The sequence below is a fragment of the Cryptosporidium sp. chipmunk genotype I genome (assembly GCF_004936735.1).
Source record: "Cryptosporidium sp. chipmunk genotype I strain 37763 chromosome Unknown contig_2, whole genome shotgun sequence".
NCBI classification, from domain to species: domain Eukaryota; phylum Apicomplexa; class Conoidasida; order Eucoccidiorida; family Cryptosporidiidae; genus Cryptosporidium; species Cryptosporidium sp. chipmunk genotype I.
The window spans coordinates 59,043-83,338 of NW_027125624.1; the positions used below are offsets into that span (position 1 = coordinate 59,043).

Here is a 24,296-nt window from a genome sequence, read left to right on the forward strand (position 1 = left end):
TGGATAAAAAGGTGGATTACTCAGAAGTACTGGGAGGATAAATTTGAAGAGATTATAAATCAAATTGATAACGCAAAAATATCAACTAAAGCTAAAGAATTTTCGAATGGATCAGAACTGTTTAATAAATTTACTATTCCATGGTTAAATGCTATTTATCAGTTTGATCAACTTTATTCAGAAAATCCATATGAAGGTAAATTCTTTGTTGATTTGTTTTCTAGAATTAGAAATAACTTTGATGCCTGGAATTATGAATATAAAAGAAGTAAATGGGATATTTGATATTTTATAAATAAAAAATGAATTCAATCAACATATATTGAAGAAATTGAAGAAAGAATACACGAGGCAATTTCATCATTAAATATTGAAGTCATCTCATCGATATTAATCACCGAAAAATTTTCGTTTTGAGGTGTATTTGGAACAGAAATGTGACTATTTCTTAAATCTTCAATTTCTATCAAAATCAATGATAAAAATTCATGCGTAAGGTCTAAAATGAAGGGCTTCAAAGATTTCAATGGACATTGCTTTATCTCATTTAAAATATTCGAAAACTCATTTTTAAGAATAGATAATGGCCTAATTTGATTAATTCTTACACCATTGGTTTGAATCTCATTGCTCCAGTCAAATTCCTTCAATTCAAATGAAAAAATATCAATACAAAACTCGAGCATTTTTCTGTAATATTCAATCATGTAATTTTCTAACAAAGTTATAATTATCAATAAAATAGGTTTTGAAAATGAGAATGAATTGTAAACTTGTAAATATAAGTCCTGACAAGAAGAAAATGTAATTGGAATGTTATTTAAATCGAATTGAGCAACGTAGATTGTCTTCGTAGATAATGATTTTTGTGAAAAAGATTTATTCGTGCGATTATTTGAGGCCAAATTTCTATTTTCATAATGTTTATTATTTACTAAAGTTAATGTTTTTTTGCAAAAATAAACGAACCAATTCATGTAGTAATTCATCCAACTATTAGATAATGAAGCATAATTATATTCACTTGAAAATATTGAATTGAATGTTGATACCACGGTAAACAGTGGGGCATTGAATAGTGTTATTGCAAATTTCAAAGATGCAGAGCAATTCAATTTAGCAAGCATTATAGATTTATTTCTATATTCAATATCAATGAATTCGCTCCTAGACTTCAAAAAAAGTTTTGCAAGCATGCAATTTGTTAGCCCATAATCGGTTTCTGAGCAAATTTTGTTACAGAGACTTGTTTCTCCTAAAAGTCCCTGTTTAAGTTTGGTTATTTCATTATTAAAAGTTATCAATCTTCTAAGATTCCCAATAATTTCTACAGTGCTTAGCAGAGATAGCTGGTCAAAATTTAGCCTAGACTTGATTGATAAGTAGAGTGAGTCTTTAACCAAGTCTATCTTATGTTTTGTTGTTTCAATAAGTGTTAAAATGAAAGCGCAGTCTTCATTTTTCCAAATTTTGTTACATAAAACTGAGGCTTCTAGCAGCTTAATGGTTGACTCAGTATATTCAAGTGTATCCAGTGCATCGTCTGTCATATTTGCAGAAATAAAACTTTTAATTAGGTTTGGCAATTCAATTAATTCAACTAAAAGTTTTAAAATTCTTCTCAAAGTAGTTAACTTTCTAAATTGAGATAGTTTTTGCAACAATACCAATTGGCTTGAATCTGATTTTTCAATAATCATAGAAAAAAACTGACTAATTGTTACACTTGCTTTCTTTTCGAAACTGACAAATTTCTTTCTAATTTCAGTAACAACTTGTTTATTTCTCTTTATAAGTTTTGTTGAGTTATGCAGAACAGATCTTTGGATAGAACTTCTTAATATTTGTAGATCTAAATCTAGGGACCTATACTCAGATAGAAGTTTGTTGGGGTATTCTGATGCTAATAATGGTATTAAGTAGCTTGGCCTGTTAATAATGATTTCATCTTGAAGAGCATAACTTATATTCGAATCCGCATTACTGCCGAGAGAATTCTGTTTAAAAGATTGAATTCTAACGCCTTTCTTTGATATTTTATCTATATTAGAGTTCCCAAATTTCAAGTTGTTTTGTAATAGGGATATTAATTCAACATCATATTCATGCATTGCTTTATTTTGAAAAAAAAAATTATTATTTATTCTAGCGCTTTGTAATACTTGAAAATTGGCAATTAAACATGTTTGAATTAGAAAAATTATTAGGGCGTTATGGCCACCCAATCTTAAGAGACAGAATAGAGTATTTTGGGAGATTCCAACTTGATATTTTGGATAGTATCAACCCCAATATTGTGTCGCTCAACCTTTTAGAACAGGGGAATGAAACTATTTTTGACCATGGTGGCTTTGTGTATAAATTATACTTTTCTACTGAAAAAAATAATGAGGGAAATAAGAAAAATATTGCATTAGTGAACAAAGAAAATGATATGAAAATGGTACTCTCAACAGATTTTTACAAAAAATCCCTTAAACATTTTAATTTAGTTATAGAAGTTTATAATACTCATATTCGGCAGCTTTGGAATGACGCAAAACAACTTATTGAACATTATAGGAGCATTGCTAGTAGTGAAATTGAAGTCTACGAATCTAGTAACTCGAGTAACTGTTTAATTATTTATTTACCAAGCAATGCAATATCTGAAATATTTTCCGACTTGAATGATCGAAATACAGTGAAAAATGCAGCTTTTGAAATGATTACCTCTTCGATAAAAAGTTGTCTTTATTGCGGTAGTCTATTGAATACAATAAGATATATATCATTCTATTGTTCAATGGATAACAAAACTGCTTCGGAAGAGATTGGTATTGAAGACTTTTCTCTTATTTACATTACCCTACTTTCAAATCAGAAAATATATGCATTTTACCCAGATTCACAAAATAAACATAAATTTGCAATACTAGCAATTGAATTTCTAGATAAATTAATAAGAAACAATATATTAACTAGCAACTTTATTCAAGAGATATCAATTGCAATAAATCAAGGTGAGATTTCTATTTTCGAAAATAAGTTAGATTCTAATACAATATCAATATCATTTTCAAACTCATTACCAAAGAGTGCCAACGGAATTCTTTCTATTCAAAAAACAGACACTTCATTTGGTGAGAAATCGTTTGTAATATTTTGCATTCCGATTTCTTGGTTAGACTCAACCGATGACTGTGTCAAATTATATTTTGCTGGGTTCATTACTTTAATAAATAATATATTACTACAAATGATCCCACAGTGCAAAAGCACAATTAGATGTGGGCTAAGAAAATATGTGCTTGAATTAACTAGCCAGGAATGTGAGGGATGTTAACTTATTTGTATTAATTCTATGGCTTTATCAATTGATCTGTAGCGCCCTAATTGCCACATAATAAAGCGCCTAAAATAATTTATACCGCAAGGCTATTTTATGAGTACCTATTTCATAAAAACTACTCATAGAACGGTAATTGCTATTCTTGCCACCTGAAATCAAATAACAATATTTAATTGGGATAATGGGTGGATCAGATTCTCCTATTGGAACAAAACTTCGTATTCGACTTAAAGCAGAAAATTCCGAAGCAGAAATTGGTCTTAAACATAAAAAAAGAAAAAAGTATGTTTCATTTAATAGTGGGAACATTGAAACTGCATCTGAAGATTCCAAAGTATCTCTTTTAATCGAATGTAATCCACCCTCTTTACGCAGAGTTGAGTTTGCAGAAGTTTTGAATATTAAATTAAATCAAAGCATTGATCATAAAGAAGATACAGTTGATCTAATGTCAGAAGAATCAGTTGAAAACGAATACACACTAGATTATCTTGACAACCTTGAGTTAGAAGCAAAACGAATAATTGAGAAAAACGGTTTGAAAGGCAAATTCGATAACAACATGTCAAAACAAAACATTGAAAATAAAGACTTTAAAAATAATGTAATAAACTTGACTGATAACGATTTAACTGTAGTTAACAATGCTGAATGCTACGAAGAAAACAAAACCAGCCATGGCTCCCAGGAGTCCAGAAACCAAGTAATTACAAATAATAGGATTTCTTCCCCTATATATAATAATCTATCACAAATAAACAACCAAACTATTTTACCTCCACAACCTATTCAGATTGCACCGAATGTTGTCCAACAACCTCTGAGAACATTTGCAAATTCTCTATTACTTTCAAAAGAAAAATTCTCTACCAGATCATTTACCCCGTTAGACCCCAACTCGAACTCTAGCCTTTTATTAAAAGTTCAACTTCCAGAATCAATAAATCAACTATATTCTTCAGAAAGTATTGCACATGAAGACATAAAGCAAAGCTCTGAAACCGATGAAGCTGACAAAAAAATACCAATAGTAATTCCAACTTGTTCTGAATGGTTTGATATGGATTCTGTACATCCTATTGAACTTGAAATGCTTTCTCCAATATTTAACAATGAGATAGTTGATTTGAGAACCGATGAAAAACAAGATCACAAAACAGAAATAAGTGGTAAAAATAATAAAAACTTTTTGGAAGAAAGAATTACTTCACCAAACGATGAAAAAATAAGTGAATATAAACTGATCCGAAATAAAATTATTGAAATATATAGGGAAACCCCTAGACAATATCTTACTGTCACCGAATGTAGGAGGCGTATTATATATACAGGGGATGTTTCCTTTTTGTTGAAACTACATGCCTATCTCGAATTTTGGGGCTTAATAAATTTTCAAGCAAACATTAAAACGCTTCCTCCAAAGTTAAGAAAATTTCGTGATTACAGGCTTAATGACCTAGATATTAAACGCACTAACAATAATAGCGCACCAAATATTTCTCGTATAAATGATGAAGCTATAAATAACCCATTCGTAAACTCGATGTTGGTGCAATGCGTTTCATGCGGAAAGTCGTGTATTTATTCATATTATATTCTTAGGGCTGGGGTTGTTTGTGGCGTTTCAGTTGCGGTGTTAGATCGCTGTGTTTGGTGCATTAGGTGTTACTCAGAAGGAAGATATCCACCTATTTTAAACTCTGGGCATTTTATTAAAGTTGATGCTCCAATTGTATCATCATTAACTAATCCAGAAGAAATTCCTAGAATGGGAGTTTTGGGAATTGCTTCCTGGACTAAAGAAGAAGTGCAAAAACTCATTGAAGGGGTTGAATATTATGGTGATGATTGGGATGCAATATCGTACCATCTTGGGAATACTAAAACACCTCAGGAATGTGTTGCGTACTTCATTCAATTACCAATAGAGGAACCGTTTATGAGAAACATTAATCCATCAAAACATACGAAACCATCATTTCCATTTATGGATGTGAGTAATCCACTGATGACACAAATCGCATTGATAGCATCCACGGTAAACCCTGTAGTTGCCGCATCCGCCGCTAAGTCTGCGTTAGATAGAATATTGGAAATTGAAGGTTATAAAGAAAAAATCTCTGACAACCAACCATTTCTATCCAATAAAAACACTCTTATTGTTGGGGATGAAGCCGCGGAAAATAATTGTGTTGGTTCCAATTTCAATGATAAAGCTAACCAGTACTTACCGCAGTTCATACCAAAAATTTCTTCGGCAAACTGGCCAAGTTCTGCATTACTAGGCGAAAAGGGAATTCAACAAGTTTGTTCGAAAGCCCTTGAAAACGCTGCACTTAGAGCAAAGGAACTCGCTGAATGGGAAAGAAATGAGGTTGAAAATATAATTCCTTACTTGATTGATAACACAATCAATAGATTAGAGCTAAAGCTGAGACAGTTTAGGCATTTGCAATCTATGATAGATGAGGAGAGAAATTTTTTGGAAGTAAAAATTGAAAAAATTAAGAAAGAAAACGATGAAATCAAATCTAAACTTAGTAACGCTAAGAGCCAAGTTATTTCAAAACAAACCTTAAGGTTGTAGAAATATTCAAATAATTATACTAATCCGTTGATCTCTCTGAGTCCGCCTTTTCCCGGGGTTTGTTAAAACCAGAATGTTTGTATTTGACCAATATTTGGCCACCGTCGGTTGTGAGGCGTAGATGCCCGAGTCGGTCTAAGGGGCCAGACTTAAGATCTGGTGTACACGTGTACTCCAGGGTTCGAATCCCTGTCTACGCACTTTTTGAATAAAGTTTGGCGCACGAAAATCATCTATATAACGTTTCGAAATGTTTTAGTTAATGGGGGGAACATGTCTTCGTTATTTTCGTAATATACAAATTTTTTCCCACTTGATTCATCATTTCTAAGATCGTAAACTTTAGTTTCACTAAAATTTGGGTAGTTTCCCGAAATTGAAAGATTCAAGTCCAGGATTCTCGCTAAATTTTGATTACTTTCGTTTAAATTTAAACGGCTCTTGACATGATTAGAGTTTCTTGCTTTGTGTATTGAAAAGTGATTTATATTGACGTTATTATTTGGCAAATTAATGCAATTCATATCTTTGACTGACTCTTTCTTATTTACTCTTTTTTTTAGTTCTTCATTAAATACTTCTTTTGTTTTCGTTGTAATATAGGGTGTTACATCTATACCCACAATAAATATTGTCGATCCCATGGGAATATGACTCAGGAATTTATATTTTCTGACGCTTTGACGATTTAAAATAAACTCTTTTATTGATGTAACCGAAACACTTAATAGTGCTTTGGGTAAATTCTCAATTGAACCAAATTCAGTTTGAAGCACTTTAATATAAAATGGCTCCAAGAACACTAATTGGCCATCAAATAGCTGGTAGAAATAAAACATATCTTTTATATTACCTTGGCTACTACTATTAGCTGAAGAATTAATGAAACCGTATTCAAGTTCTTCTAATAGTTCAGATTCTCTGTATTGTGATAGTAGCAGATCAAAAGTATGCTTCGAAAATTTTTCGTACTTGGGAATAACTCCTTTTAATTCGAGAGTGTTTTCTATTATTGAAATGCACTCTTCAATGTGACCGATTTCTTCACTTAAATCGCTTCTCTCACTTTCTAGCTTTCTAATTCTTAACATCTGAAGATCGCATAATAATATATCATTTTGGTCAGAAATTAATCCAATTCTTTGGAACTGAGCACCTATTTCATTTTTCTCTAGTAAAATTTTCTCGTCTGAATTATTCATATTGAACTCAAGATGAATAAGTGGACTTGAAATATTTCTGAAAAGAAGGCATAAATTAATTTCTGAGCCTATTTGGACTTTCTGAACTATTTGATATCTTAATGAAACAAGCTCGTTTAGTAATACATTTGAGAAACATATTGGGCATTTAAATTTGTTTGCATATTCATCACTTTCTAAAATGCTATTCATAAGTTTGATTATGCAAGGCCAACAATAAATATGTCCACAATTAGATATTTTTGGAACTAGCAAGTCTGACTCAAGGCAGATCGGGCATTTAATAAACTCGTCGCTATCAAAGTATATTAAGTCAATTAGGCCTACATTTTCCCATTCAAATACCATTTTATTGCGTGAGAATACTGAAGCATTTCTATTTATATTGAAGTCCTTCAACAAAAATATTCTGTAATTTTGTTGAACAAACTTGAATTTGTTTGAAATGGAAAATAATCCTTTTTTAAAAATAAAACTCATAATTCAAAAAAATATTGATTTATTGGTAAAGAAGTTTCCTCATCTTTAATTTTTAGAATACAATTAAATTATCGCAATAACTAACATTCTAAAGTAATGATCCTTTAGCTTCTATTGCTTTGCACTATTACTATGGCGGTTTAACAATATTACACTTTTTTTCAATGTTTTTTCATAGATACTCGAGAATTTGTACATATGTAAAATTGATAGAGATATAAAAGTGTAGCCTTTTAAAATGAAGAATGTCAGTGGGTTAAGACAAAATAGTTTTGTTCCAGCGAAAAAAGAAAATCTGTCCGATATATTGGGTTCCATTAATGGAAATAAAGTTTGTGCCGATTGTGGTGCTAAAACTCCAAGATGGGCATCCGTAAATCTTGGAATTTTAATATGCATTGACTGTAGTGGAGTTCATCGTCACCTCGGAGTTCACATATCAAAGGTTAAAAGTATTTCTTTAGATACGTGGAATAATGATTGGATAAAAAGGTGTATGAAAATAGGCAACTATATTTCAAATAAATACTATGAACATAAGTTACCTACTGGATTTCAACGCCCAAGCTGGGGTAACCAACAACATTCGATTGTAGAGCAATGGATTAGGGACAAATATGAATTTAAACTATATACCCCCGATAATACGATTCCACCTTCATTACAAATTGATAGCATGGAAGCCACAATACATAACGAAGAAAAGCCATTGAATAATTTTAAGGGCTTTAATCAAACTCAAAAATTTAACCGTACGACTTCTAATAATTTGTTGGAAATTGAAGTAGAAAGGAAAGAATCATCAAGCGAAGTTGAAAAAAACTCTGATCTAGAGTCCAATCAATTGAAAACCAAAGCTTTTAACTCAAATGCGAAAAACAATTACAACCTTGAAACTCAAACTGAAAGAAAATTTGACAGAGATTTTTCATTTGAAAATGCAGAAGTTATTAAAATTAAAACCGTAAAAGAAACTATAGAGAAAATCTATGAAAATGGCATTGAAACGCCGTTTTCATTAAATAAATTCAATAAAATAATAAATGAAAGTATAGGGAACATTGAGAAACCCACAAATATCGACAAAATTAGTCAGATTGGTTTCGATCCTGGTAATTTGTCTAAACATAAATTTGAAAGTGAAGTAGGTAATAGTAATCGTGTAGTTGAGAGCTCTAAAAAGCCATGTCCTTTCAGTTCTATTGACGCATTCTCCATCATAAAAGGATCATTTTCTAGGTAACTTAGGTATTAATTTTTTATTATTTTGAGATTTACCTTTATTTAGCTCTATATAGATTTCGCGTTTCTTTTTCTTTATTGTCACTGTACCCCACATTTATTCACCGCTAAACTTAATTCAGTTTGAAATAAGTCAATATTTTCTTGAATTATGAAAGCAATAATTTTGTCGGGTGGTTATGGCTCTAGGCTTCGTCCATTAACACTTACAAAGCCTAAATCTATTGTTGAGTTGTGTAACGTCCCAATAATAGAATTCCAGATTGCACAGTTTGCTAGTATTGGGATAAATGATATAATTGTAGCACTTAATTACAAAGCAAACGAGCTCATTCCCACACTAAAAGTAATTGAAGATAGATATGCAGTAAAAGTTCACTTGAGCATTGAGGAAAAGCCATTGGGCACTGCAGGTCCAATTAAACTAGCACAGGATTTCTTAAAAGAAGACGAGCCCTTTTTTGTTTGTAATTCAGATATAATATGTAACTTTCCATTGAGAGAAATGCTTGATCTTTATCATAAGAAAAACTCTAACTCGGAATGTAATGGGGTTATTCTTATTAAACAAGTTTCTGATCCTTCAAAATATGGGGTAGTGCTGCATGACGAAAATACACTTATCGTAAAAAAATTTATTGAAAAACCGAAGAATTTTGTCGGTGACTTCATTAACGCAGGAATTTATATTTTTTCAAAAAAAATACTTGATTTGATTAAACCTAATCAGCAAGTTTCTATTGAAAAGGATGTATTCCCTATTATGGCATCATCAAATACACTGTATTGCAACAAATTCTTCACAAACGATGATAACATATGGGCAGATATAGGGAATCCAAAGGATTTCTTATTAGGAAGCAAGTTACTTATGGAATTCATTAAATCCAATTCGGCTACAGAACGAGATTCGTGCTGTGATGAATTTGGTCCTAATATAGAACTACTTAGTAAACTCCTTACTGAAAACAAACTCACATTATATTCCGAAAAACCAGAGTTTAAAATCATAGGAAACGTTATTATTCACTCCACTTCCTCAGTAGGAAAGGGTTCTAGTATTGGTCCTAATGTTGTTATTGGCAGAAATTGTAAAATTGGAGAGGGTGTAAGACTAAAGGATTGTGTAATATTCGATAATACAAGTGTTGGCAGTTATTCAAATATTTCCGGCTCAATTATCGGGTGTTATTGTAGTATTGGGAAGTGGATACGCATAGATGGATTATCTGTATTTGGTGATGATGTAAACATTCAAGATGAGTTATTTATTAACTCATCCACAATACTTCCTAACAAAAGTGTGGCTACATCCATTAATACTCCAAACACAATTTGTTTGTGATATAAAATTTATACTATTAGATTGTTGAATATGCTTAGCGACTTATTAATTCATTATTATTGGTGTATAGCACTCCCCACATATATTTTTATTGTTTTACATGGAACTTGTCTCAAATGCGGCAAGCATTAAGACCTTATTTAAATGTTTATTTGAGGGGCATTTTCTTTACAACAAATATTTTTGGATATATGAATAGAAAGACTGATGAAATATGACTTTGCTTTACATTCTCTCTTTTGTTATTTCTACATTCGTCAGTTTTTCCTTTGCTTCGTCGGAAGTCATACTGGATCCCTTGCAGCATGATATTCAGATACTAACGGCACCCAATTTTGAGAGTTTATTGTCAAAGTACCGTAAAAGTGGTGCTACCTCTGTCTTCTTCTATAATGGTGATGATAAGGCCTCTGTTAACGAACTTCTAGGTTGGTATAATGATGCAGCAAGGGAACTGAAGGGTATGGCGAAGGTTGCAGCAATCAATTGCAAAGAATTTAAACAATTTTGCAGCAAAATAGGTAGTATCGGTAAAATCGTCATTTACCCAGTTCTGCCCATTCCAAAATTTGAGTTTAATGGTGAGAAAACCCTGAGAGGTCTTAAGAGCCAACTTTTAAGGTTCATACCCAGAGATAATGTTTCATTAATTGGAGTTCCAAACCAAGAAAGCCCCAAAGTTATTAAAATTGAAGACTTTCTCACAAAACACATTTCTGTTCCAAAAGTGCTCGTTTTTAGCGAAAAGGAAATACCTCCAACAATTATTCATTCCCTTGCAAACGAGTTCAATAAAAAACTTTTGTTCGGTTTCATTCCAAACTGTAAGAAGAACGATGTCTCGATTGGCATTACAAAAAAGTTTCAAATTTCGAGCTTTCCGACCATCATGGTATATAAGACTGCTTCAAAGCCACATGAATTTTATAGAGGTGAAATTAAGTTTTTGCCACTATTTGAGTTCTTGAATGTTTATGCAGAGACATTTGTGATGGGAGGAGGATTTTCCGATAGTGAATCTCAAGATTCAGGCTCTAAGCCGTGGTTATTGCAACGAATTCCTGAATTAACAGGGCCCTCATATAACGATGTATGTGGGAAATACAAAAATTTGTGCTTTATCTACTTGAAAAAAGGCGAAATTTCATTGGAGGAACTGTCTATGTTGGAAGAACTCCAGGATTTGTTTACTCCCAATATTGCAGGTAGAGGCATTAGCTTTAAGTGGATGTGGATGGATGCTTCAATAGAAGATGAATTCATGAAACTTTTCAATGATGATGGTAATAAAATCACTCTCCCATCAGCTGTGGTTTTAGGTACTAATAAAAGATTAAAGTTCGCAGTTCTCCCAAGAAATATCGAAGGGGATCTTCAATCTGCAAATAAGGAAACGATTAAAGACTTTCTAGATAAGGTGATTGGCGGTGATGCCAGATTTACGAATATCAAGGGGCAGAGACTACCTAAGTTTGTCGACAGGACGCAGAAAACAAATAAGAAATCGGAAAAAAGCAGAGACGAGCTATAGATTTCGTAGATATTCCTAACTATAGTCAGCTTTGATTTTTTGTATTTATTCTTGAATAGATTTGAATTAAGATTTACTCTTACTTTAGGTAATAGAACTATCAGATTATTTGTTGCTTCTATCGTTCACATAACGCCATTTTTGGATTTTGGTTTAAACGGCATTACTAAAGTAATCCAATGTTTCCGAAATCCTGAAAATGTATTATTCGGGTTATTAAGAATTTGCATAATTATATTATTTTTCCAAGTTTGGGAAAGATAATATAATCGATTCCCAAGTTTTTTGAGCATATTTTAATTAGCCTACCTCTAAATATTTGAATGAAAGAACGTTCTAAAAAAATATTGCTATTGCTTGCCTGTTGTAATTAAATGATTCATTACTTGCCAATATAATAAAATTTTTGATTTTAGAGTGATATATTAAAAAAATTAAATTATTAAAATTATCGATTATCAATTTAATTACTTCAAAGAAATTAAAAATTACTAATGTTCTTGATTTTTTAAGTTAAATTATTGAATTGTATAAACGAGAAATAAAAAGTCATTGAACATTTTATAGTCAACCAAAATATTGCAGGTCTGAACAATTTTTATGAATAATCCGACAAAAATAAACAGATGAGCAAGAATTTGTTATATGGATTTTATTTAGATATTTATTTTGTCAGTCTAAAAATTCTCTCAAAAATAAGCTTACATAACACCATATCAAATTGTTTTATTTGTTACAACTAATCAATTTGCAATAAAAATCATCAATTCGAAATTGATTTCATTATATAATTTATTTGTAACTGCTTAAAATTCTTATTTTAAAAAGAATAATTAAAAATTTTGCAAATAAATTTCGTTACAGAACTGGCCGTTAATAGAGCTGTTATCAAAATAAATATTTTAGTCTATAATTTAGAAGAATTAAACTAGATTAATACAAAGTTGCAAATAAATGAAAATACTCAAATTGACCAAGAAATATATCTAATAACAAATATAATAAATCTAAAAAATTAATTGATTAAAACACAACTCCTGATAGCTTTGCAAACAAATATATAACTATTATCATTTTTTTTAAAAAAACATTCAGTTTTTTCAACAATTTGATCGATACCAATGTGCTTACATAAATAATAATCTTTCATTGATATAATCCACAAAATTGAGACGACTGAAAATGTAAACAATCTTTCTAAAGAGTAATCTTTCAAATTTCGTTCCTCATCAAAAATGTACTTTTCAAAAATATGTTTAACTACCGAATAAAGAAGAAATGATTTATTCTTTTGAAGCTCAACACTGCTTTCTTGATAATTGAAATAAACATAAGCTTTCCAAATGTACAAAATTATTAAAATAGGATATTTCAAAGTACTTAATGGGATAATCTGTTCAATATTGGATACAGTTAAATCCGATTTTTTTATATTTGAAATAATTGTATCATAAATCAAATTTATATTGTTTTGTTCCAAATAAAAGTAATTCATTTCAAACTTAGGAATAAATGCTATGTAATTGCATATTTGATCCTTTATACATTTGGAAAAGTTATCTACAATGTTTGAAGTACAGTTAATATTGACTGGAACTGTAATTAGCTGCATCTCAATTGTTTTAGAGACTGTACAATTAAAGAATAGTGAAATATTTGATAATTTAATTTCTGAGTTTGTAAATTGATTCAAATAATTAATTAAAGGTATGAACCATATTTTTAGAAAAATTTTGTAAAAATATTTATCTTCTTTGTCTTTTGGTAAAATAATATATGTTTTGGATAAATCAATTAAATATTCAGAAAGTAAATTAAATAATTGAAATTTAGTAGATGGCTTACAATCACAGCCATTAATAATTGCAACAAAAATACTTATTTTATCCTCTAAAGATAAACTTGAATTATTCGGTTGAGTAATTAGAGTTTTAATAATAAAGAAGGAATAAAGTAAATTAGTTCCATTTTTCATAAAGGATAATACTTGATCAATTATTGAAAGCAAAAATTTCTTTGGTAAATAAGGCCAAAACGGTAACGTGGAAATAATCGATTTCTGGTTGTTAAATGGCAAAGTTGTTATTATGCTCTTCTGTATATCTGTTTGTTTCGTATTTATAAAAAATGGCATAATACTTTTACAAATATTCATAGATAGTGAACTATCTTCGAGTTGAATTGGCATTCTATTCATTATATAATCCTCTAGTACTAATAATAAATTGCATATTAGACTAGTTGGGCACTCTTTTCCTTGTTCAACAGTACAATAATACAAGAAAAAAATGAGTTTTGGTATATTTGAAATCCAATATTTCGCTAACATTATATCATTTTTTAAGGGATTAGTTATACTTTTAAAATTTAATCGTTCAATAATAGAAACCAAAATGTGTTCAATAGGACTCCAAATTGAAAAATCTTGATCAAAATAATATTTTTGTGTATATCCAGCATTGCTCAAAATTACAGGAAGAAATAATATTATTTTTAGTACTGTAATAGTCAACTTGCCATCTTCACTAGCTATGTTTGTTATACTATTTACTGTATGGATTAGCAATATGTGAAATACTTCTTTTACGGAAAGAGTATTTTTGTTATTTAACTCAGAAAAAATATAACTAAACTCTTGATCAAAAAATTCATTATATTTTGTCTTGTTTAGATCAAGTTCATGCACATTAAGCTGATTTAATGAGTCTTTTATATCAAGTATCATTGATAGTGAATAAAATAGAACGTATTTGTTGGGAGTGAATAATTTTCTTAATATGTTACGATTAAAAGAACTTACATACATCATTTCCACTCCCTCCAAAAAAATAAATTCAAAAAGTTCTGAATGATTAATATCGAATAGAGGCTCATTTTCATTGTTACTATGTGCCTTGAAGTATCTTAGTATAGAAAAATAGTCTTGAATAATTTTATTTATATCGTTCTTACAGTTCTCTCTTTCCATAAATGTTGGAAGCAAATAAATCCTCAACAATAGTAGTTTTTCGATATGAAAGATTGACACATTTGATCCATCTGAATGACTGAAAATTGAATCATTCTTTAATTGGAGCTGGATTTTTTTAATAGAATTGCATATTTTATTCAATTGTTTATTCTTATTAATGAAACTCCCTCCATATTTATTAATATTATACATAGTATCTAATATTATAGATGATAAAAAAGAAAGAATATATTCCCAATCATTCAAAACGAAAGTAGGAATGTTGGGTATCAATGATCTTTTTATTATCATCGAAGAGCTGTTATCGTGCTTAAATTTTTTCTGGTTCTGAAACAAATTCATTCCGCAAAGTGAAATTTGATCATTAAATTTTTGTTCTCTCTTAGAGATAATTTCAAATGAAATGTGAATCAAAGAATCATATAGCAGCGATATCGAGCTCTTCAATTCAAAATTACTCATCCCATCAAATTCATAGTCGTTTAATTTTTTCAATTGGAATAGAATTTGATTAATGATTTCTCGAATTGTGACCGTTATTATAAATAAACTATCCAATGCATTATGTAAGTTTGCTGACTGGGCAATCCTACATACTAATGGCGACCATCCAAGGAGATATCGTAAAGTAATGAATTTTTCCTTGTTTCTTCCAAATTCGATTAATAAATACTCATTTAAAAAATTCAATCCATCCATTCTAACTTCGTTTCTAATGTGCGAAAGAGTACTTTTAATTTGCATAAAAATTATATTTGAAAATGGTGTAATAAAACCATTACTTTTTGATTTTAATAATTCTAATGTCATAGCATATATAGTTTTACGCACATGCAAATCACTATCAATCCAACAGCTTGAAGTTATATTCAAAACACGGTCAATATTTTCATAAATAATTTTTGGATAATTCTTGGCGATCTCAAGTAAACTATCCGCAGATATTCTTCTAATGTTATCGTTTTGTTGAAAAATAGAGCTGAGTTTTTCGTTAAGATTTAATGCATAATTTAAATGAATATCATCTAATCTTTCCTGAATTCCTTTCTGAAACAAAACTTTTATTTTTTTGCTTTTAAAAGCTATTTCAGTTGAGCTTAATCGTCTCTGCTTCCTCAGAGAGAGATGCTTTTTTTCCTTTTTTAAAGTAGAAGGTTTTTCTTGCATTTGAACTAATTTGTGATATTTTGGTATAATTTGACATTAGCGCTTTACCGCCATTTAATTATGCCGTTATTAACAGCCGATTCATACGATTGAATAAACAAATTATTTGGTTTTAACTACGATAACATAACATTATTATATGGTTATTTGTGTCATGGCTAAATAAATAAAAAGTATATTTCAAACTATTTTATCCTTTACTTATAGTTAGTCTAATGCTTCCTTTATGAGCTTCTTCTGCTCTAACGATAGACTCTTCGGAAAACAAATATCAAATTCAAGTATTAGGTCTCCTTTTTGGCCTGGCTGATTCTTTATTGGCATGCCTTCGTTTGGGACAATTTTTCTCGTCTTTGGATTTACAATTTCTTTAATCGGAATTTGTAAATTACGATTGTCAAGAGTCGTCACGGGGCATGTAAAGCCGGTCAATGCTCTAACTAAGGGGATGGTAACTTTCATAATAAGATGGCAGTCATCTCTTGTGAATCTGGAGTGAGTCTTTGTTTGAATTATAAGTACTAAATCTCCAGGTGAAGTTCCAGGGGACTCCTGATCGCCTTCTCCAGAATATGTTAACTTGGTACCGTCTTTCCAGCCAGGTTTTATTTCTACCTCAACTATATTTTCTTCATTTCTCACTTTGTGTTCTACAAATCTTTTCCTTGTAACCTTAATTTTCTTACGTTTCCCAAGATATAACTCCTCTAAAGTTACCAATAATGGGACTTCATGCGCCCTAGGGGCCTGTCTAGTTGAAGAACGACCATTATGTGTAGATGACATGTGTACTTGCCTGAACATTCCGCTTGGACCACTGAAGAAGAATGAGCTTCCTTCTTCATCGCCAAAACTACCTGCCCTATCAGAAGCAAAGAATCGTGCAAAAATTTCGTTTGGATCAATAAATATTCCCCCACCCATTCCTCCTTGATCTGATGTAGGACCTCCAAATCCAGCTTGTAATCCTTCAGACCCATATTGATTATATATATTTCTTTTTTCTTTATCGCTTAAAACTTCATAAGCCTCGCCCAGTTCTTTAAACATTTCTTCGGCTTTTTTTTTGCCTTCAGGGGTAGAATTTGCTTGCTTATCAGGATGGTATTTAATAGCAAGTTTTCTATAGGCACGTTTGATATCTTGATCAGATGCATCCTTAGGAATTCCTAGAATTTTGTAATAGTCCTAAAAATTTGATGATAAAGTGATTCATAATTATAAATTGCCTATTATTAACTTACCTTCCCCATTTTTTACTTCAATATGTCAAATTTAAAGATAAAATTAGAAAAAAAGAAAAATAGAGAAAATAGTTATTTTAAAATCGACTTTTCTCCCCATCACAACCTTTAATTAGACAATACCGGTAATTTGACAGAAATTAATATTTTCATATAAAATTAATAATTTAGGTGAATAATTAAATTATACAAGTAGTTATAGTATTAAATTTAAGTCACTGCTATAATAATGAATATATTAATATTTAATATTATCCGCTATTTCAATGATTTGTTTGCTATCAAAATAGCAATATATTGATTACATACTAGTCTGATTTTGAGGCTATCCCATTTTTTAAAACTTCGATAACTTTTTCATCTGCTGCGACAAAGTATGGATTTATTAGAATTTTCTTATTGTAAGTAAGTGGCTCTCCCAGTTTGAACCGGGTTTCTGATCCAGAAAATGTTTCAAGTTCGTAAATATCGCCGCAAGTTTGTTGTATGATAATATGACTCGCACAAGTATCCCATTCCATACAGTCATGAAACCTTGGATATATGTCGGCACGGTTTTCAACAAGTTCAATAAATTTAATTGATGATCCGAACGGAATTTTGATATTATTTTGGAAGAATTTTTCTGCAAATAAATCTAAAATTGGGCATTTATAATTATGAGATTTTAGTATTCTAATTACACCATTATTGGCAAATGGTTTATTTGATTTGGGGATAAATGTAAGTAGGGTCCTATCGCAAATAATGTTGGAAGAATTGAATGTAGAAATTTTATAAGCTCCTCCTAAATTATTAAACGAAAAAAAAGATACTCCAGTGCTTGGAATTGAAACAACTCCAAGGGTTGGCTTGCCGTTTTCACAAAGCCCAATATTCACAGTAAATTCCCCGTTTCGTCTCAAAAATTCTTTTGTACCATCAAGTGGGTCAACGAGCCAACATAACCTGAAAAGAGTGAATTCAATTAATTATTTAATTAAAAAAACACTTACTTATATTTTTCCCTATTTTCCCAAGTATCAACATCTGATTCTTCTGAAATTATTGGTATTTGTGGCCAATTTGAAGATAGTCTAGAACAAATAATTTCATTCGCCCTTAAGTCTGCTATCGTTACTGGAGAGTTATCTTTATCCTTGTAATTAATTCTTAATTCTGCATCAATATTTTTGTAAATTTCCATGATAGCTCTACTTGCAAGAAAACCAATCTCGACAACTTCTCTAGCAGAAATAACTACCTTGCTGTCCAAATTGGTTTCGTAAAATAACTCATTGAATTCATCTAAACTCATTTTTAACTAAGTAATGTAAAAAAGCGCGATTAAGTAATTCTGAATAAGGTAAAATAACTTAACTATTCTAAAAATAATAAATAAATCATAATAACTATTCCAACAAAAAGTGAGAAGTTAGATATCAACTTATTTCTAAGTTCTTCATCTGAAAAGTATAATGATTAAAATGTATTTAAATGCCAACTTACTATCATCTGGTTGTCTGCTGTTTGCAAACTCCCTAATAAAGTAACGATGAGTGTAGCCCAAGCTCAAAAGAGCACCCAACGGATTCGCAAACACTGTTATTAGAGAAATATTGTTAATTCCAGGCGTAAAATCTGAATTTTGGAAATGCCCATCTTGTCCTCCCATGTTTTGATTACGTTGTCTAGCTTCCGGTCTTTCAGCCTTTGGCCTTGGCTTTGTTTTTTTCCTAGGATCAAAAATGTCACTACCTCTACCATAAAGTGGTATTACATTCTCTGAATTAACGCCTGCCTTGCAAACCGGGCAATCTTCATAACCTCTATCTAGCCAGGAACAAATACAGCTCCAACAGTACTGCAATTTAAGTCAGTTTACAACAATAAAGATAATTAAAACTTACTAGGTGACCACATCTTGTCACAATAGGTTCATATGCATTTTCGAAACAAATATTGCATTCAAAACTAGTAAAGTTTTTTGACTTCTCTTCAGATTTGTGATGATTGTCAGATTGCTCTCCGTTCAATCCAAAGCCATTCGTGTCAATTTCACTATTTGAAATGTTACTTGCCTTTTCCATAAAACCTACAAATTCATAACAATAAAATAATTTAACTCTTTCACATTTTATAATATTAATCTAATAATAATAAAATGTTAATGGCGGGCTGGTACTAGATTTACTTAGTGAATAATTAAATAAATAATTCGAAATATGATTCGATATATACGGCTGAATAGAGTAAAACTCCTTTACGTATTAACTTTTATTCGTAGATTTCATCACGTGTATAAACAAAGGTGAATAATAATGTAGATGAATATTTTAAACATTAGTTCCCGCCACACGTGTTCATAATTTGTTTTATTTTACGAATGTTTTTTTAAAAATTATTCAAGCTGAAATTTGCTTTGAATGTCCGTACTCCTCTTATTTAAAGCATTTATTTATTGTTTATGTTACTTTTTTGTATTTTTGAAATTTTTTTTTCGCCATTTTTTTCACCTTTTTCTTGTTAGTTGATTAAAATCAAATTATTCTCTGAAAACCTCTACAAGAAAGTATTTACGAAAGATATTAATAATAATAATAATATTGAATGGTGTTTTATAATTATTTGAATGAAAACTTTTGAATTAGGGTTCTTACATGTATAATTTCCAAGTGGACGTACACTTATGTATGCATATTACATAAGCGAAATATTATTTAAAGTAGTCTATTATATTGCAAGGAATTTAAAAGTTATACAACAGTAATGAATAATAATTCAAAAAGGTGGGTTGATAGTTTGCTTAAATGCAGAGGAACTTTTAAATAAACTTAAATATTAACGTTTTAATATTAACAGGGCTGTAAAGTTAAACTTGCTTGATAATATTGAAAACCTTAAACAAAGCGTATTACTTAATAAGGCAACAATAGAAGCGAATTATTTGGAAAGATGTGAAAGAGTGGCAAAAAATTGCATTACGAAAAACAATCAGAAAGATGAGAATGAGGATGATATAAGGCTATTGTAAGTTAAGATCGAGTGCTTAAAATATACTTTTATTGAATTTTAGGCGAAAAAGGGTTTCAATAAAAGATTTTAAAATTCTCAGTCCAATTGGCGCAGGTGCATTTGGTGTAATTAGACTCGCGGAATGCAGGAACACAGGCAGTATTTATGCGCTAAAACAGATGAGAAAAAGTATAATCAGAACAAAAAACCAACTCGAAAGAATATACAATGAGAGAGCACTCTTAGTTAAAAATGCATCAGATTTTGTTGTAAAGTTATTTTACACGTTTCAAGATGAGAAGCACCTATACCAAGTAATGGAGTATTTGCCTGGTGGAGACTTGATGTCATATTTAATAAAGTATGATAAATTCAGTGAAGAAGACACTAAATTCTACATGGCACAATTAGTTCACGCCGTTGATTTAGTTCATCAGTTAGGGTTCGTACACAGAGATGTAAAACCAGATAACATTGTTCTTGATTCTGAGGGGCATCTCAAATTATTAGATTTTGGGCTTTGTAAATTTTCTCCTCTAATTGAAGGCAACGAAAATGGAGAATACGAAACAACAGGAAGTAATCTAAGATGTATAGATTTAAACATTAAATCAAATAAAGATAGTAATAAGCCTTCTGAAACTTTCTTGAATGAGAAAAATAATGAAAACAAAAGTACAAATCGAGAATTTTTTCAAGGATCAAATTTATTGGAGGAAAAAAAGAATTATCAAAATAAAGATTTGAATATTCCTCTAAAACATTTAGATAGGAATACAATTCATTCCACTGTAGGAACCCCCCAATATATGGCACCAGAAATATTTCTCAGACAAGGGTATACACATCTTGTAGACTGGTGGAGTGTGGGGATACTGATGTATGAATGCCTTTATGGAGGAGTGCCATTTAATGACGATACTCATAACCCAATTAAAGTCGCAATAAAAGTAATGCAATGGGAAAAACTATTGCTACTTCCACATCCATGTAGAAAAATTTCTCCCGAAGCACTAGATTTACTAAAAAATTTATTGTGTCATCCTTCGAAAAGGTTTGATGGTGAACAGATTAAAAAACATCCTTTTTTCAATGGTAAGTTTATCCATTTTAATTAATTTTATTGATTGCATAACTTGTGATAGAGGTAGACTGGGATAAGCTGAGGCAATGCCCTGCTCCATTCAATGGACAGATTAATGAAACTATTTTTAAAAGCAATATTATGGGTGTAGATCTAATTGATGAGTCACCAAATAGCACAAGATACGGCGTCCAGGGTTCTTCTCTAGTAGATATAAATTTCTTGGATTATACTTATAGGAATAAAGATCGTAATTACGATCCTGTAACAATAGGAGAAACCATCAAAATGTGTGGGTGATATTTAGAATAAAAAAAAAAAAAGTTCAGGTAAACACAAAAATAAGGTGAGAAAAAACTATAATTAATTGTCTCGTTCCGAACCTAGCAGAGAATCAGCCTCAAGTATTTCATTTACATTCACACCGCTTTGAAGTGTTTCTGAATTGGTAAGCGCAATAATTGTCAACAAGTCGGAATTTGAAGAAAAATCTGATTCAATATCATCTGTGTCCTCTTCAATATTATTTTTAAAATTTCTTTGTATATTTTTTTCTCCTTTTGTTGGGCGAATTTTGTTTTTGTTTCGCAAAGAACTTTGGTTGTAAATGTGTGTTTTATAATCACCATTTACCCAATATTCAGAATTATAAATTGGTAAGGGAACAGTTTGGTAACGGGGAATTAAATTGGAAAACTGATCTAATGCTTTAGAATGGGCATTTCTTGCAGATTCAAGAGTTAAAGGAACTCTTTCTTCTAACTTGGGTTTTCGCTTAGATACTCTAAATTTCTTTTTAGTGCATATTACCCTGAAACACGAGTAGAACCCTAAACTCATCATACTGTCCAGTATAAGTGGATCTGTAAAACCCTTTCCTTTTAATTTATCTATAAGCTTTTCTTTTAATTTTTCTAGTTTAATATTTTTCTTATTTAAAAGTTTATTGCTATTTTCAGAGTTATTTCCTGAACAACTATTATTAGAGTCAAATTTTGATGACTCAGTTATATCTAAGTTTGAACCTATTTTATTATTGTCTTTTGGCAAATCTTTCCTTGACTCATGAAAAGTTTCTAAAAAGATTTTTTTAACTGAAGCTCCATTAATGCTAATTTTAAAAGACACATATTTTTTTAACAATGTTTCTAATGCTTTCTCTGGGTTTATCTTCATTTCTTTTTGATTAACAGCAATTGTTTTCGTAATTCTAATTGCAGATGGTCTCCCATTAGCTATAGAGTAGCCAAGTCTCTTTAAATTTGTCGGTATTCTGCTCCCGAGCTTACTTGATCTTGTTGCATCCAAAGGAAATTCAACATTTTCAAAGCAAAACGGGAATGTTGCTTCTGGCTTAGTTTCGATTATTGCAACAATATCCCAATTCCTGTAAACACCTATGTTGAATATACTCCATTCAATTTCCGCAATTCCATTTGAACATTGAGAAATATCTGCACCTTTCATTTTCTTCCATTCAACTGCTACAGTAAACAAACCATGATTTTTCTCGCCCTTATTTGTATATAATACGTTGCTTTCCTTTGAAAGTCGACTTAATGTGCTATTATGTGGAATGATTAGCTGAGATCTCCCGTGAAATAAAGTTAATTGAGTCTCAAAATCGCTATTTACAAATTCGTTCGAAAACACGTAGGAACAAACTGCGGAAGGATCACTCTTCATAATTATTGTACTGTAGTCACATTTCTTACACGAGATAGACGAACTACAATCAGATTCTTTTGGTGGCAGAAACGGAGTAAATACTTGCCCACCCTTGCAGAGATTTCTGCAAATTCCAGTACTTACAATATCCCTACCTTCTCTTAAAGAAAGAGGAAAACCATAAACGATCGCATTACTAATGGATAAAAACAAAACAGTAAGAATCAATTTCATTCTCAATTTCGCGCATAAATTCCATGATTTGCAGTTTATATTCGAAGTTTTGGAGTAGAAAAAAAGATAGACTACCGACGCATTAAAAAATTGACAAGTGGCGCCATTGCGGTGCCGGTTAATTGGAGAGCCTAATTGCTACAGTGAAAAATCAACCCATTCTTAAAATACCTGCAGCCATCAATTTTTGAATTCCATTAGCTATTGTTGGGTCCTGTATAGCTTGCGTAAGGGCTGCAGGATTTTGTTTGAGCTGCTCTAGAACTAGCCTAAACTGAGGGTCTGAAAGTAGTGATTGTATTTCCGGGTCCGCAAGTGCATGTGCCACCTGCTCTTCGTCAATTTGATCAGAAGAGGAGACTTGTTGAATCTTTAACATTGTGTTTTTTAAACCTTCGTTACATTCCTTATTATCAGGGTCACATTTTAGCCCCTCTTGATATGCATGTAGTGCCTTATGATACTCTTTTAAAAAAAAGTGAATATTTCCTTTCCTAGACCAAGCTTTAGTAAACTTAGGGTCTAAATCAAGAGCCTTTTGTACATCTATTAGGGCAGAGGGGTACTCTAACAGTTGCATGTAGCATGCTGCCCTATTACTATATAATCTGGAGTCACTTGGATTACGTTTAATAGCTTCGTCATATTCTTTTTTTGCAGCTGGGTAATTTTTTTGTTTAAATAAATCATTTCCTTCAATGCGATGTTTTTCTGCAAGTTCGGGATTAATATATGCTTCTCTCTCCGTTCTCTCAATTAATCTTTCAAGCTCTTTAAGAGAAGTTCTTGTGTGTCTATTGTTATCCTCCAACAAACTTTTTTCATACATCTCTTTTGCTCTTTGTAGCTCATTCATTTTAATATAGCATGATGCCATCCTATTATATGCCTTAGCAACCTTTGTAAAATCAGCTTTTACTTCGAATCGTTTGTCCAGTGCTTGCTGACAGACTTCCAAGCATTTTTGGTAGTTTCCCATCTCTAAATAGACAGCACCTTTATTCGTTAAAAACGAAATGTCGCTAGGGTCTACTTCGATCGCCAGATCGTATTGAACCAACGCTTCATCAAATTTCTTCTGTTTGTAGAGCTCATTGCCTTTATTTTTGTAGTATTCAGCAGTTTTAGTCATTTTTCAAAAATAATCCTCGTCTAATTCGTTTTCAGTTTTAAGAACATGAAGACAGGGCTATTTGTATAAACCGCAAAAACCGAG

The 24,296-nt window shown here is 31.0% G+C and overlaps 13 protein-coding genes across 13 annotated transcripts; 6 read left to right on the forward strand and 7 right to left on the reverse strand.

Moving 5' to 3' along the window:
• Window positions 1-308: 308 nt before the first annotated feature.
• Window positions 309-2,111, reverse strand: ELE39_001918 (uncharacterized protein; the record flags this gene model as incomplete). The annotated part of the gene is made up of 1 exon (XM_067345641.1): window positions 309-2,111. One exon carries the CDS (start codon window positions 2,109-2,111, stop codon window positions 309-311), a length of 1,803 nt encoding a protein of 600 aa, XP_067199529.1.
• Window positions 2,112-2,182: 71 nt separating this feature from the next.
• On the forward strand, window positions 2,183-3,325 carry ELE39_001919 (uncharacterized protein; the record flags this gene model as incomplete). Its single annotated transcript, XM_067345642.1, has 1 exon — window positions 2,183-3,325. One exon carries the CDS (start codon window positions 2,183-2,185, stop codon window positions 3,323-3,325), a length of 1,143 nt encoding a protein of 380 aa, XP_067199530.1.
• A 187-nt stretch (window positions 3,326-3,512) lies between these two features.
• On the forward strand, window positions 3,513-5,918 carry ELE39_001920 (RSC8 with a swirm domain; the record flags this gene model as incomplete). Its single annotated transcript, XM_067345643.1, has 1 exon — window positions 3,513-5,918. The coding sequence occupies one exon, from the start codon at window positions 3,513-3,515 to the stop codon at window positions 5,916-5,918; it is 2,406 nt and encodes an 801-aa protein (XP_067199531.1).
• Window positions 5,919-6,151: 233 nt separating this feature from the next.
• Window positions 6,152-7,600, reverse strand: ELE39_001921 (ring domain; the record flags this gene model as incomplete). Its single annotated transcript, XM_067345644.1, has 1 exon — window positions 6,152-7,600. The coding sequence occupies one exon, from the start codon at window positions 7,598-7,600 to the stop codon at window positions 6,152-6,154; it is 1,449 nt and encodes a 482-aa protein (XP_067199532.1).
• Window positions 7,601-7,838: 238 nt separating this feature from the next.
• Window positions 7,839-8,843, forward strand: ELE39_001922 (uncharacterized protein; the record flags this gene model as incomplete). Its single annotated transcript, XM_067345645.1, has 1 exon — window positions 7,839-8,843. The coding sequence occupies one exon, from the start codon at window positions 7,839-7,841 to the stop codon at window positions 8,841-8,843; it is 1,005 nt and encodes a 334-aa protein (XP_067199533.1).
• Window positions 8,844-8,993: 150 nt separating this feature from the next.
• On the forward strand, window positions 8,994-10,187 carry ELE39_001924 (mannose-1-phosphate guanylyltransferase; the record flags this gene model as incomplete). The annotated part of the gene is made up of 1 exon (XM_067345647.1): window positions 8,994-10,187. One exon carries the CDS (start codon window positions 8,994-8,996, stop codon window positions 10,185-10,187), a length of 1,194 nt encoding a protein of 397 aa, XP_067199535.1.
• A 214-nt stretch (window positions 10,188-10,401) lies between these two features.
• Window positions 10,402-11,718, forward strand: ELE39_001925 (PDI like thioredoxin domain containing; the record flags this gene model as incomplete). Its single annotated transcript, XM_067345648.1, has 1 exon — window positions 10,402-11,718. The coding sequence occupies one exon, from the start codon at window positions 10,402-10,404 to the stop codon at window positions 11,716-11,718; it is 1,317 nt and encodes a 438-aa protein (XP_067199536.1).
• Window positions 11,719-12,733: 1,015 nt separating this feature from the next.
• Window positions 12,734-15,856, reverse strand: ELE39_001926 (Testis-expressed sequence 10; the record flags this gene model as incomplete). The annotated part of the gene is made up of 1 exon (XM_067345649.1): window positions 12,734-15,856. The coding sequence occupies one exon, from the start codon at window positions 15,854-15,856 to the stop codon at window positions 12,734-12,736; it is 3,123 nt and encodes a 1,040-aa protein (XP_067199537.1).
• A 207-nt stretch (window positions 15,857-16,063) lies between these two features.
• ELE39_001927 (heat shock 40 kDa) lies at window positions 16,064-17,109 on the reverse strand (the record flags this gene model as incomplete). The annotated part of the gene is made up of 2 exons (XM_067345650.1): window positions 16,064-17,044; window positions 17,101-17,109. 2 exons carry the CDS (start codon window positions 17,107-17,109, stop codon window positions 16,064-16,066), a joined length of 990 nt encoding a protein of 329 aa, XP_067199538.1.
• Window positions 17,110-17,408: 299 nt separating this feature from the next.
• Window positions 17,409-19,169, reverse strand: ELE39_001928 (inositol monophosphatase family; the record flags this gene model as incomplete). Its single annotated transcript, XM_067345651.1, has 5 exons — window positions 17,409-18,048; window positions 18,096-18,403; window positions 18,493-18,545; window positions 18,589-18,943; window positions 18,990-19,169. 5 exons carry the CDS (start codon window positions 19,167-19,169, stop codon window positions 17,409-17,411), a joined length of 1,536 nt encoding a protein of 511 aa, XP_067199539.1.
• A 679-nt stretch (window positions 19,170-19,848) lies between these two features.
• ELE39_001929 (kinase domain-containing) lies at window positions 19,849-21,478 on the forward strand (the record flags this gene model as incomplete). The annotated part of the gene is made up of 4 exons (XM_067345652.1): window positions 19,849-19,868; window positions 19,942-20,109; window positions 20,156-21,189; window positions 21,240-21,478. 4 exons carry the CDS (start codon window positions 19,849-19,851, stop codon window positions 21,476-21,478), a joined length of 1,461 nt encoding a protein of 486 aa, XP_067199540.1.
• A 63-nt stretch (window positions 21,479-21,541) lies between these two features.
• ELE39_001930 (signal peptide protein) lies at window positions 21,542-23,080 on the reverse strand (the record flags this gene model as incomplete). Its single annotated transcript, XM_067345653.1, has 1 exon — window positions 21,542-23,080. One exon carries the CDS (start codon window positions 23,078-23,080, stop codon window positions 21,542-21,544), a length of 1,539 nt encoding a protein of 512 aa, XP_067199541.1.
• Window positions 23,081-23,231: 151 nt separating this feature from the next.
• Window positions 23,232-24,212, reverse strand: ELE39_001931 (stress-induced sti1; the record flags this gene model as incomplete). The annotated part of the gene is made up of 1 exon (XM_067345654.1): window positions 23,232-24,212. The coding sequence occupies one exon, from the start codon at window positions 24,210-24,212 to the stop codon at window positions 23,232-23,234; it is 981 nt and encodes a 326-aa protein (XP_067199542.1).
• Between the last annotated feature and the right edge of the window lie 84 nt (window positions 24,213-24,296).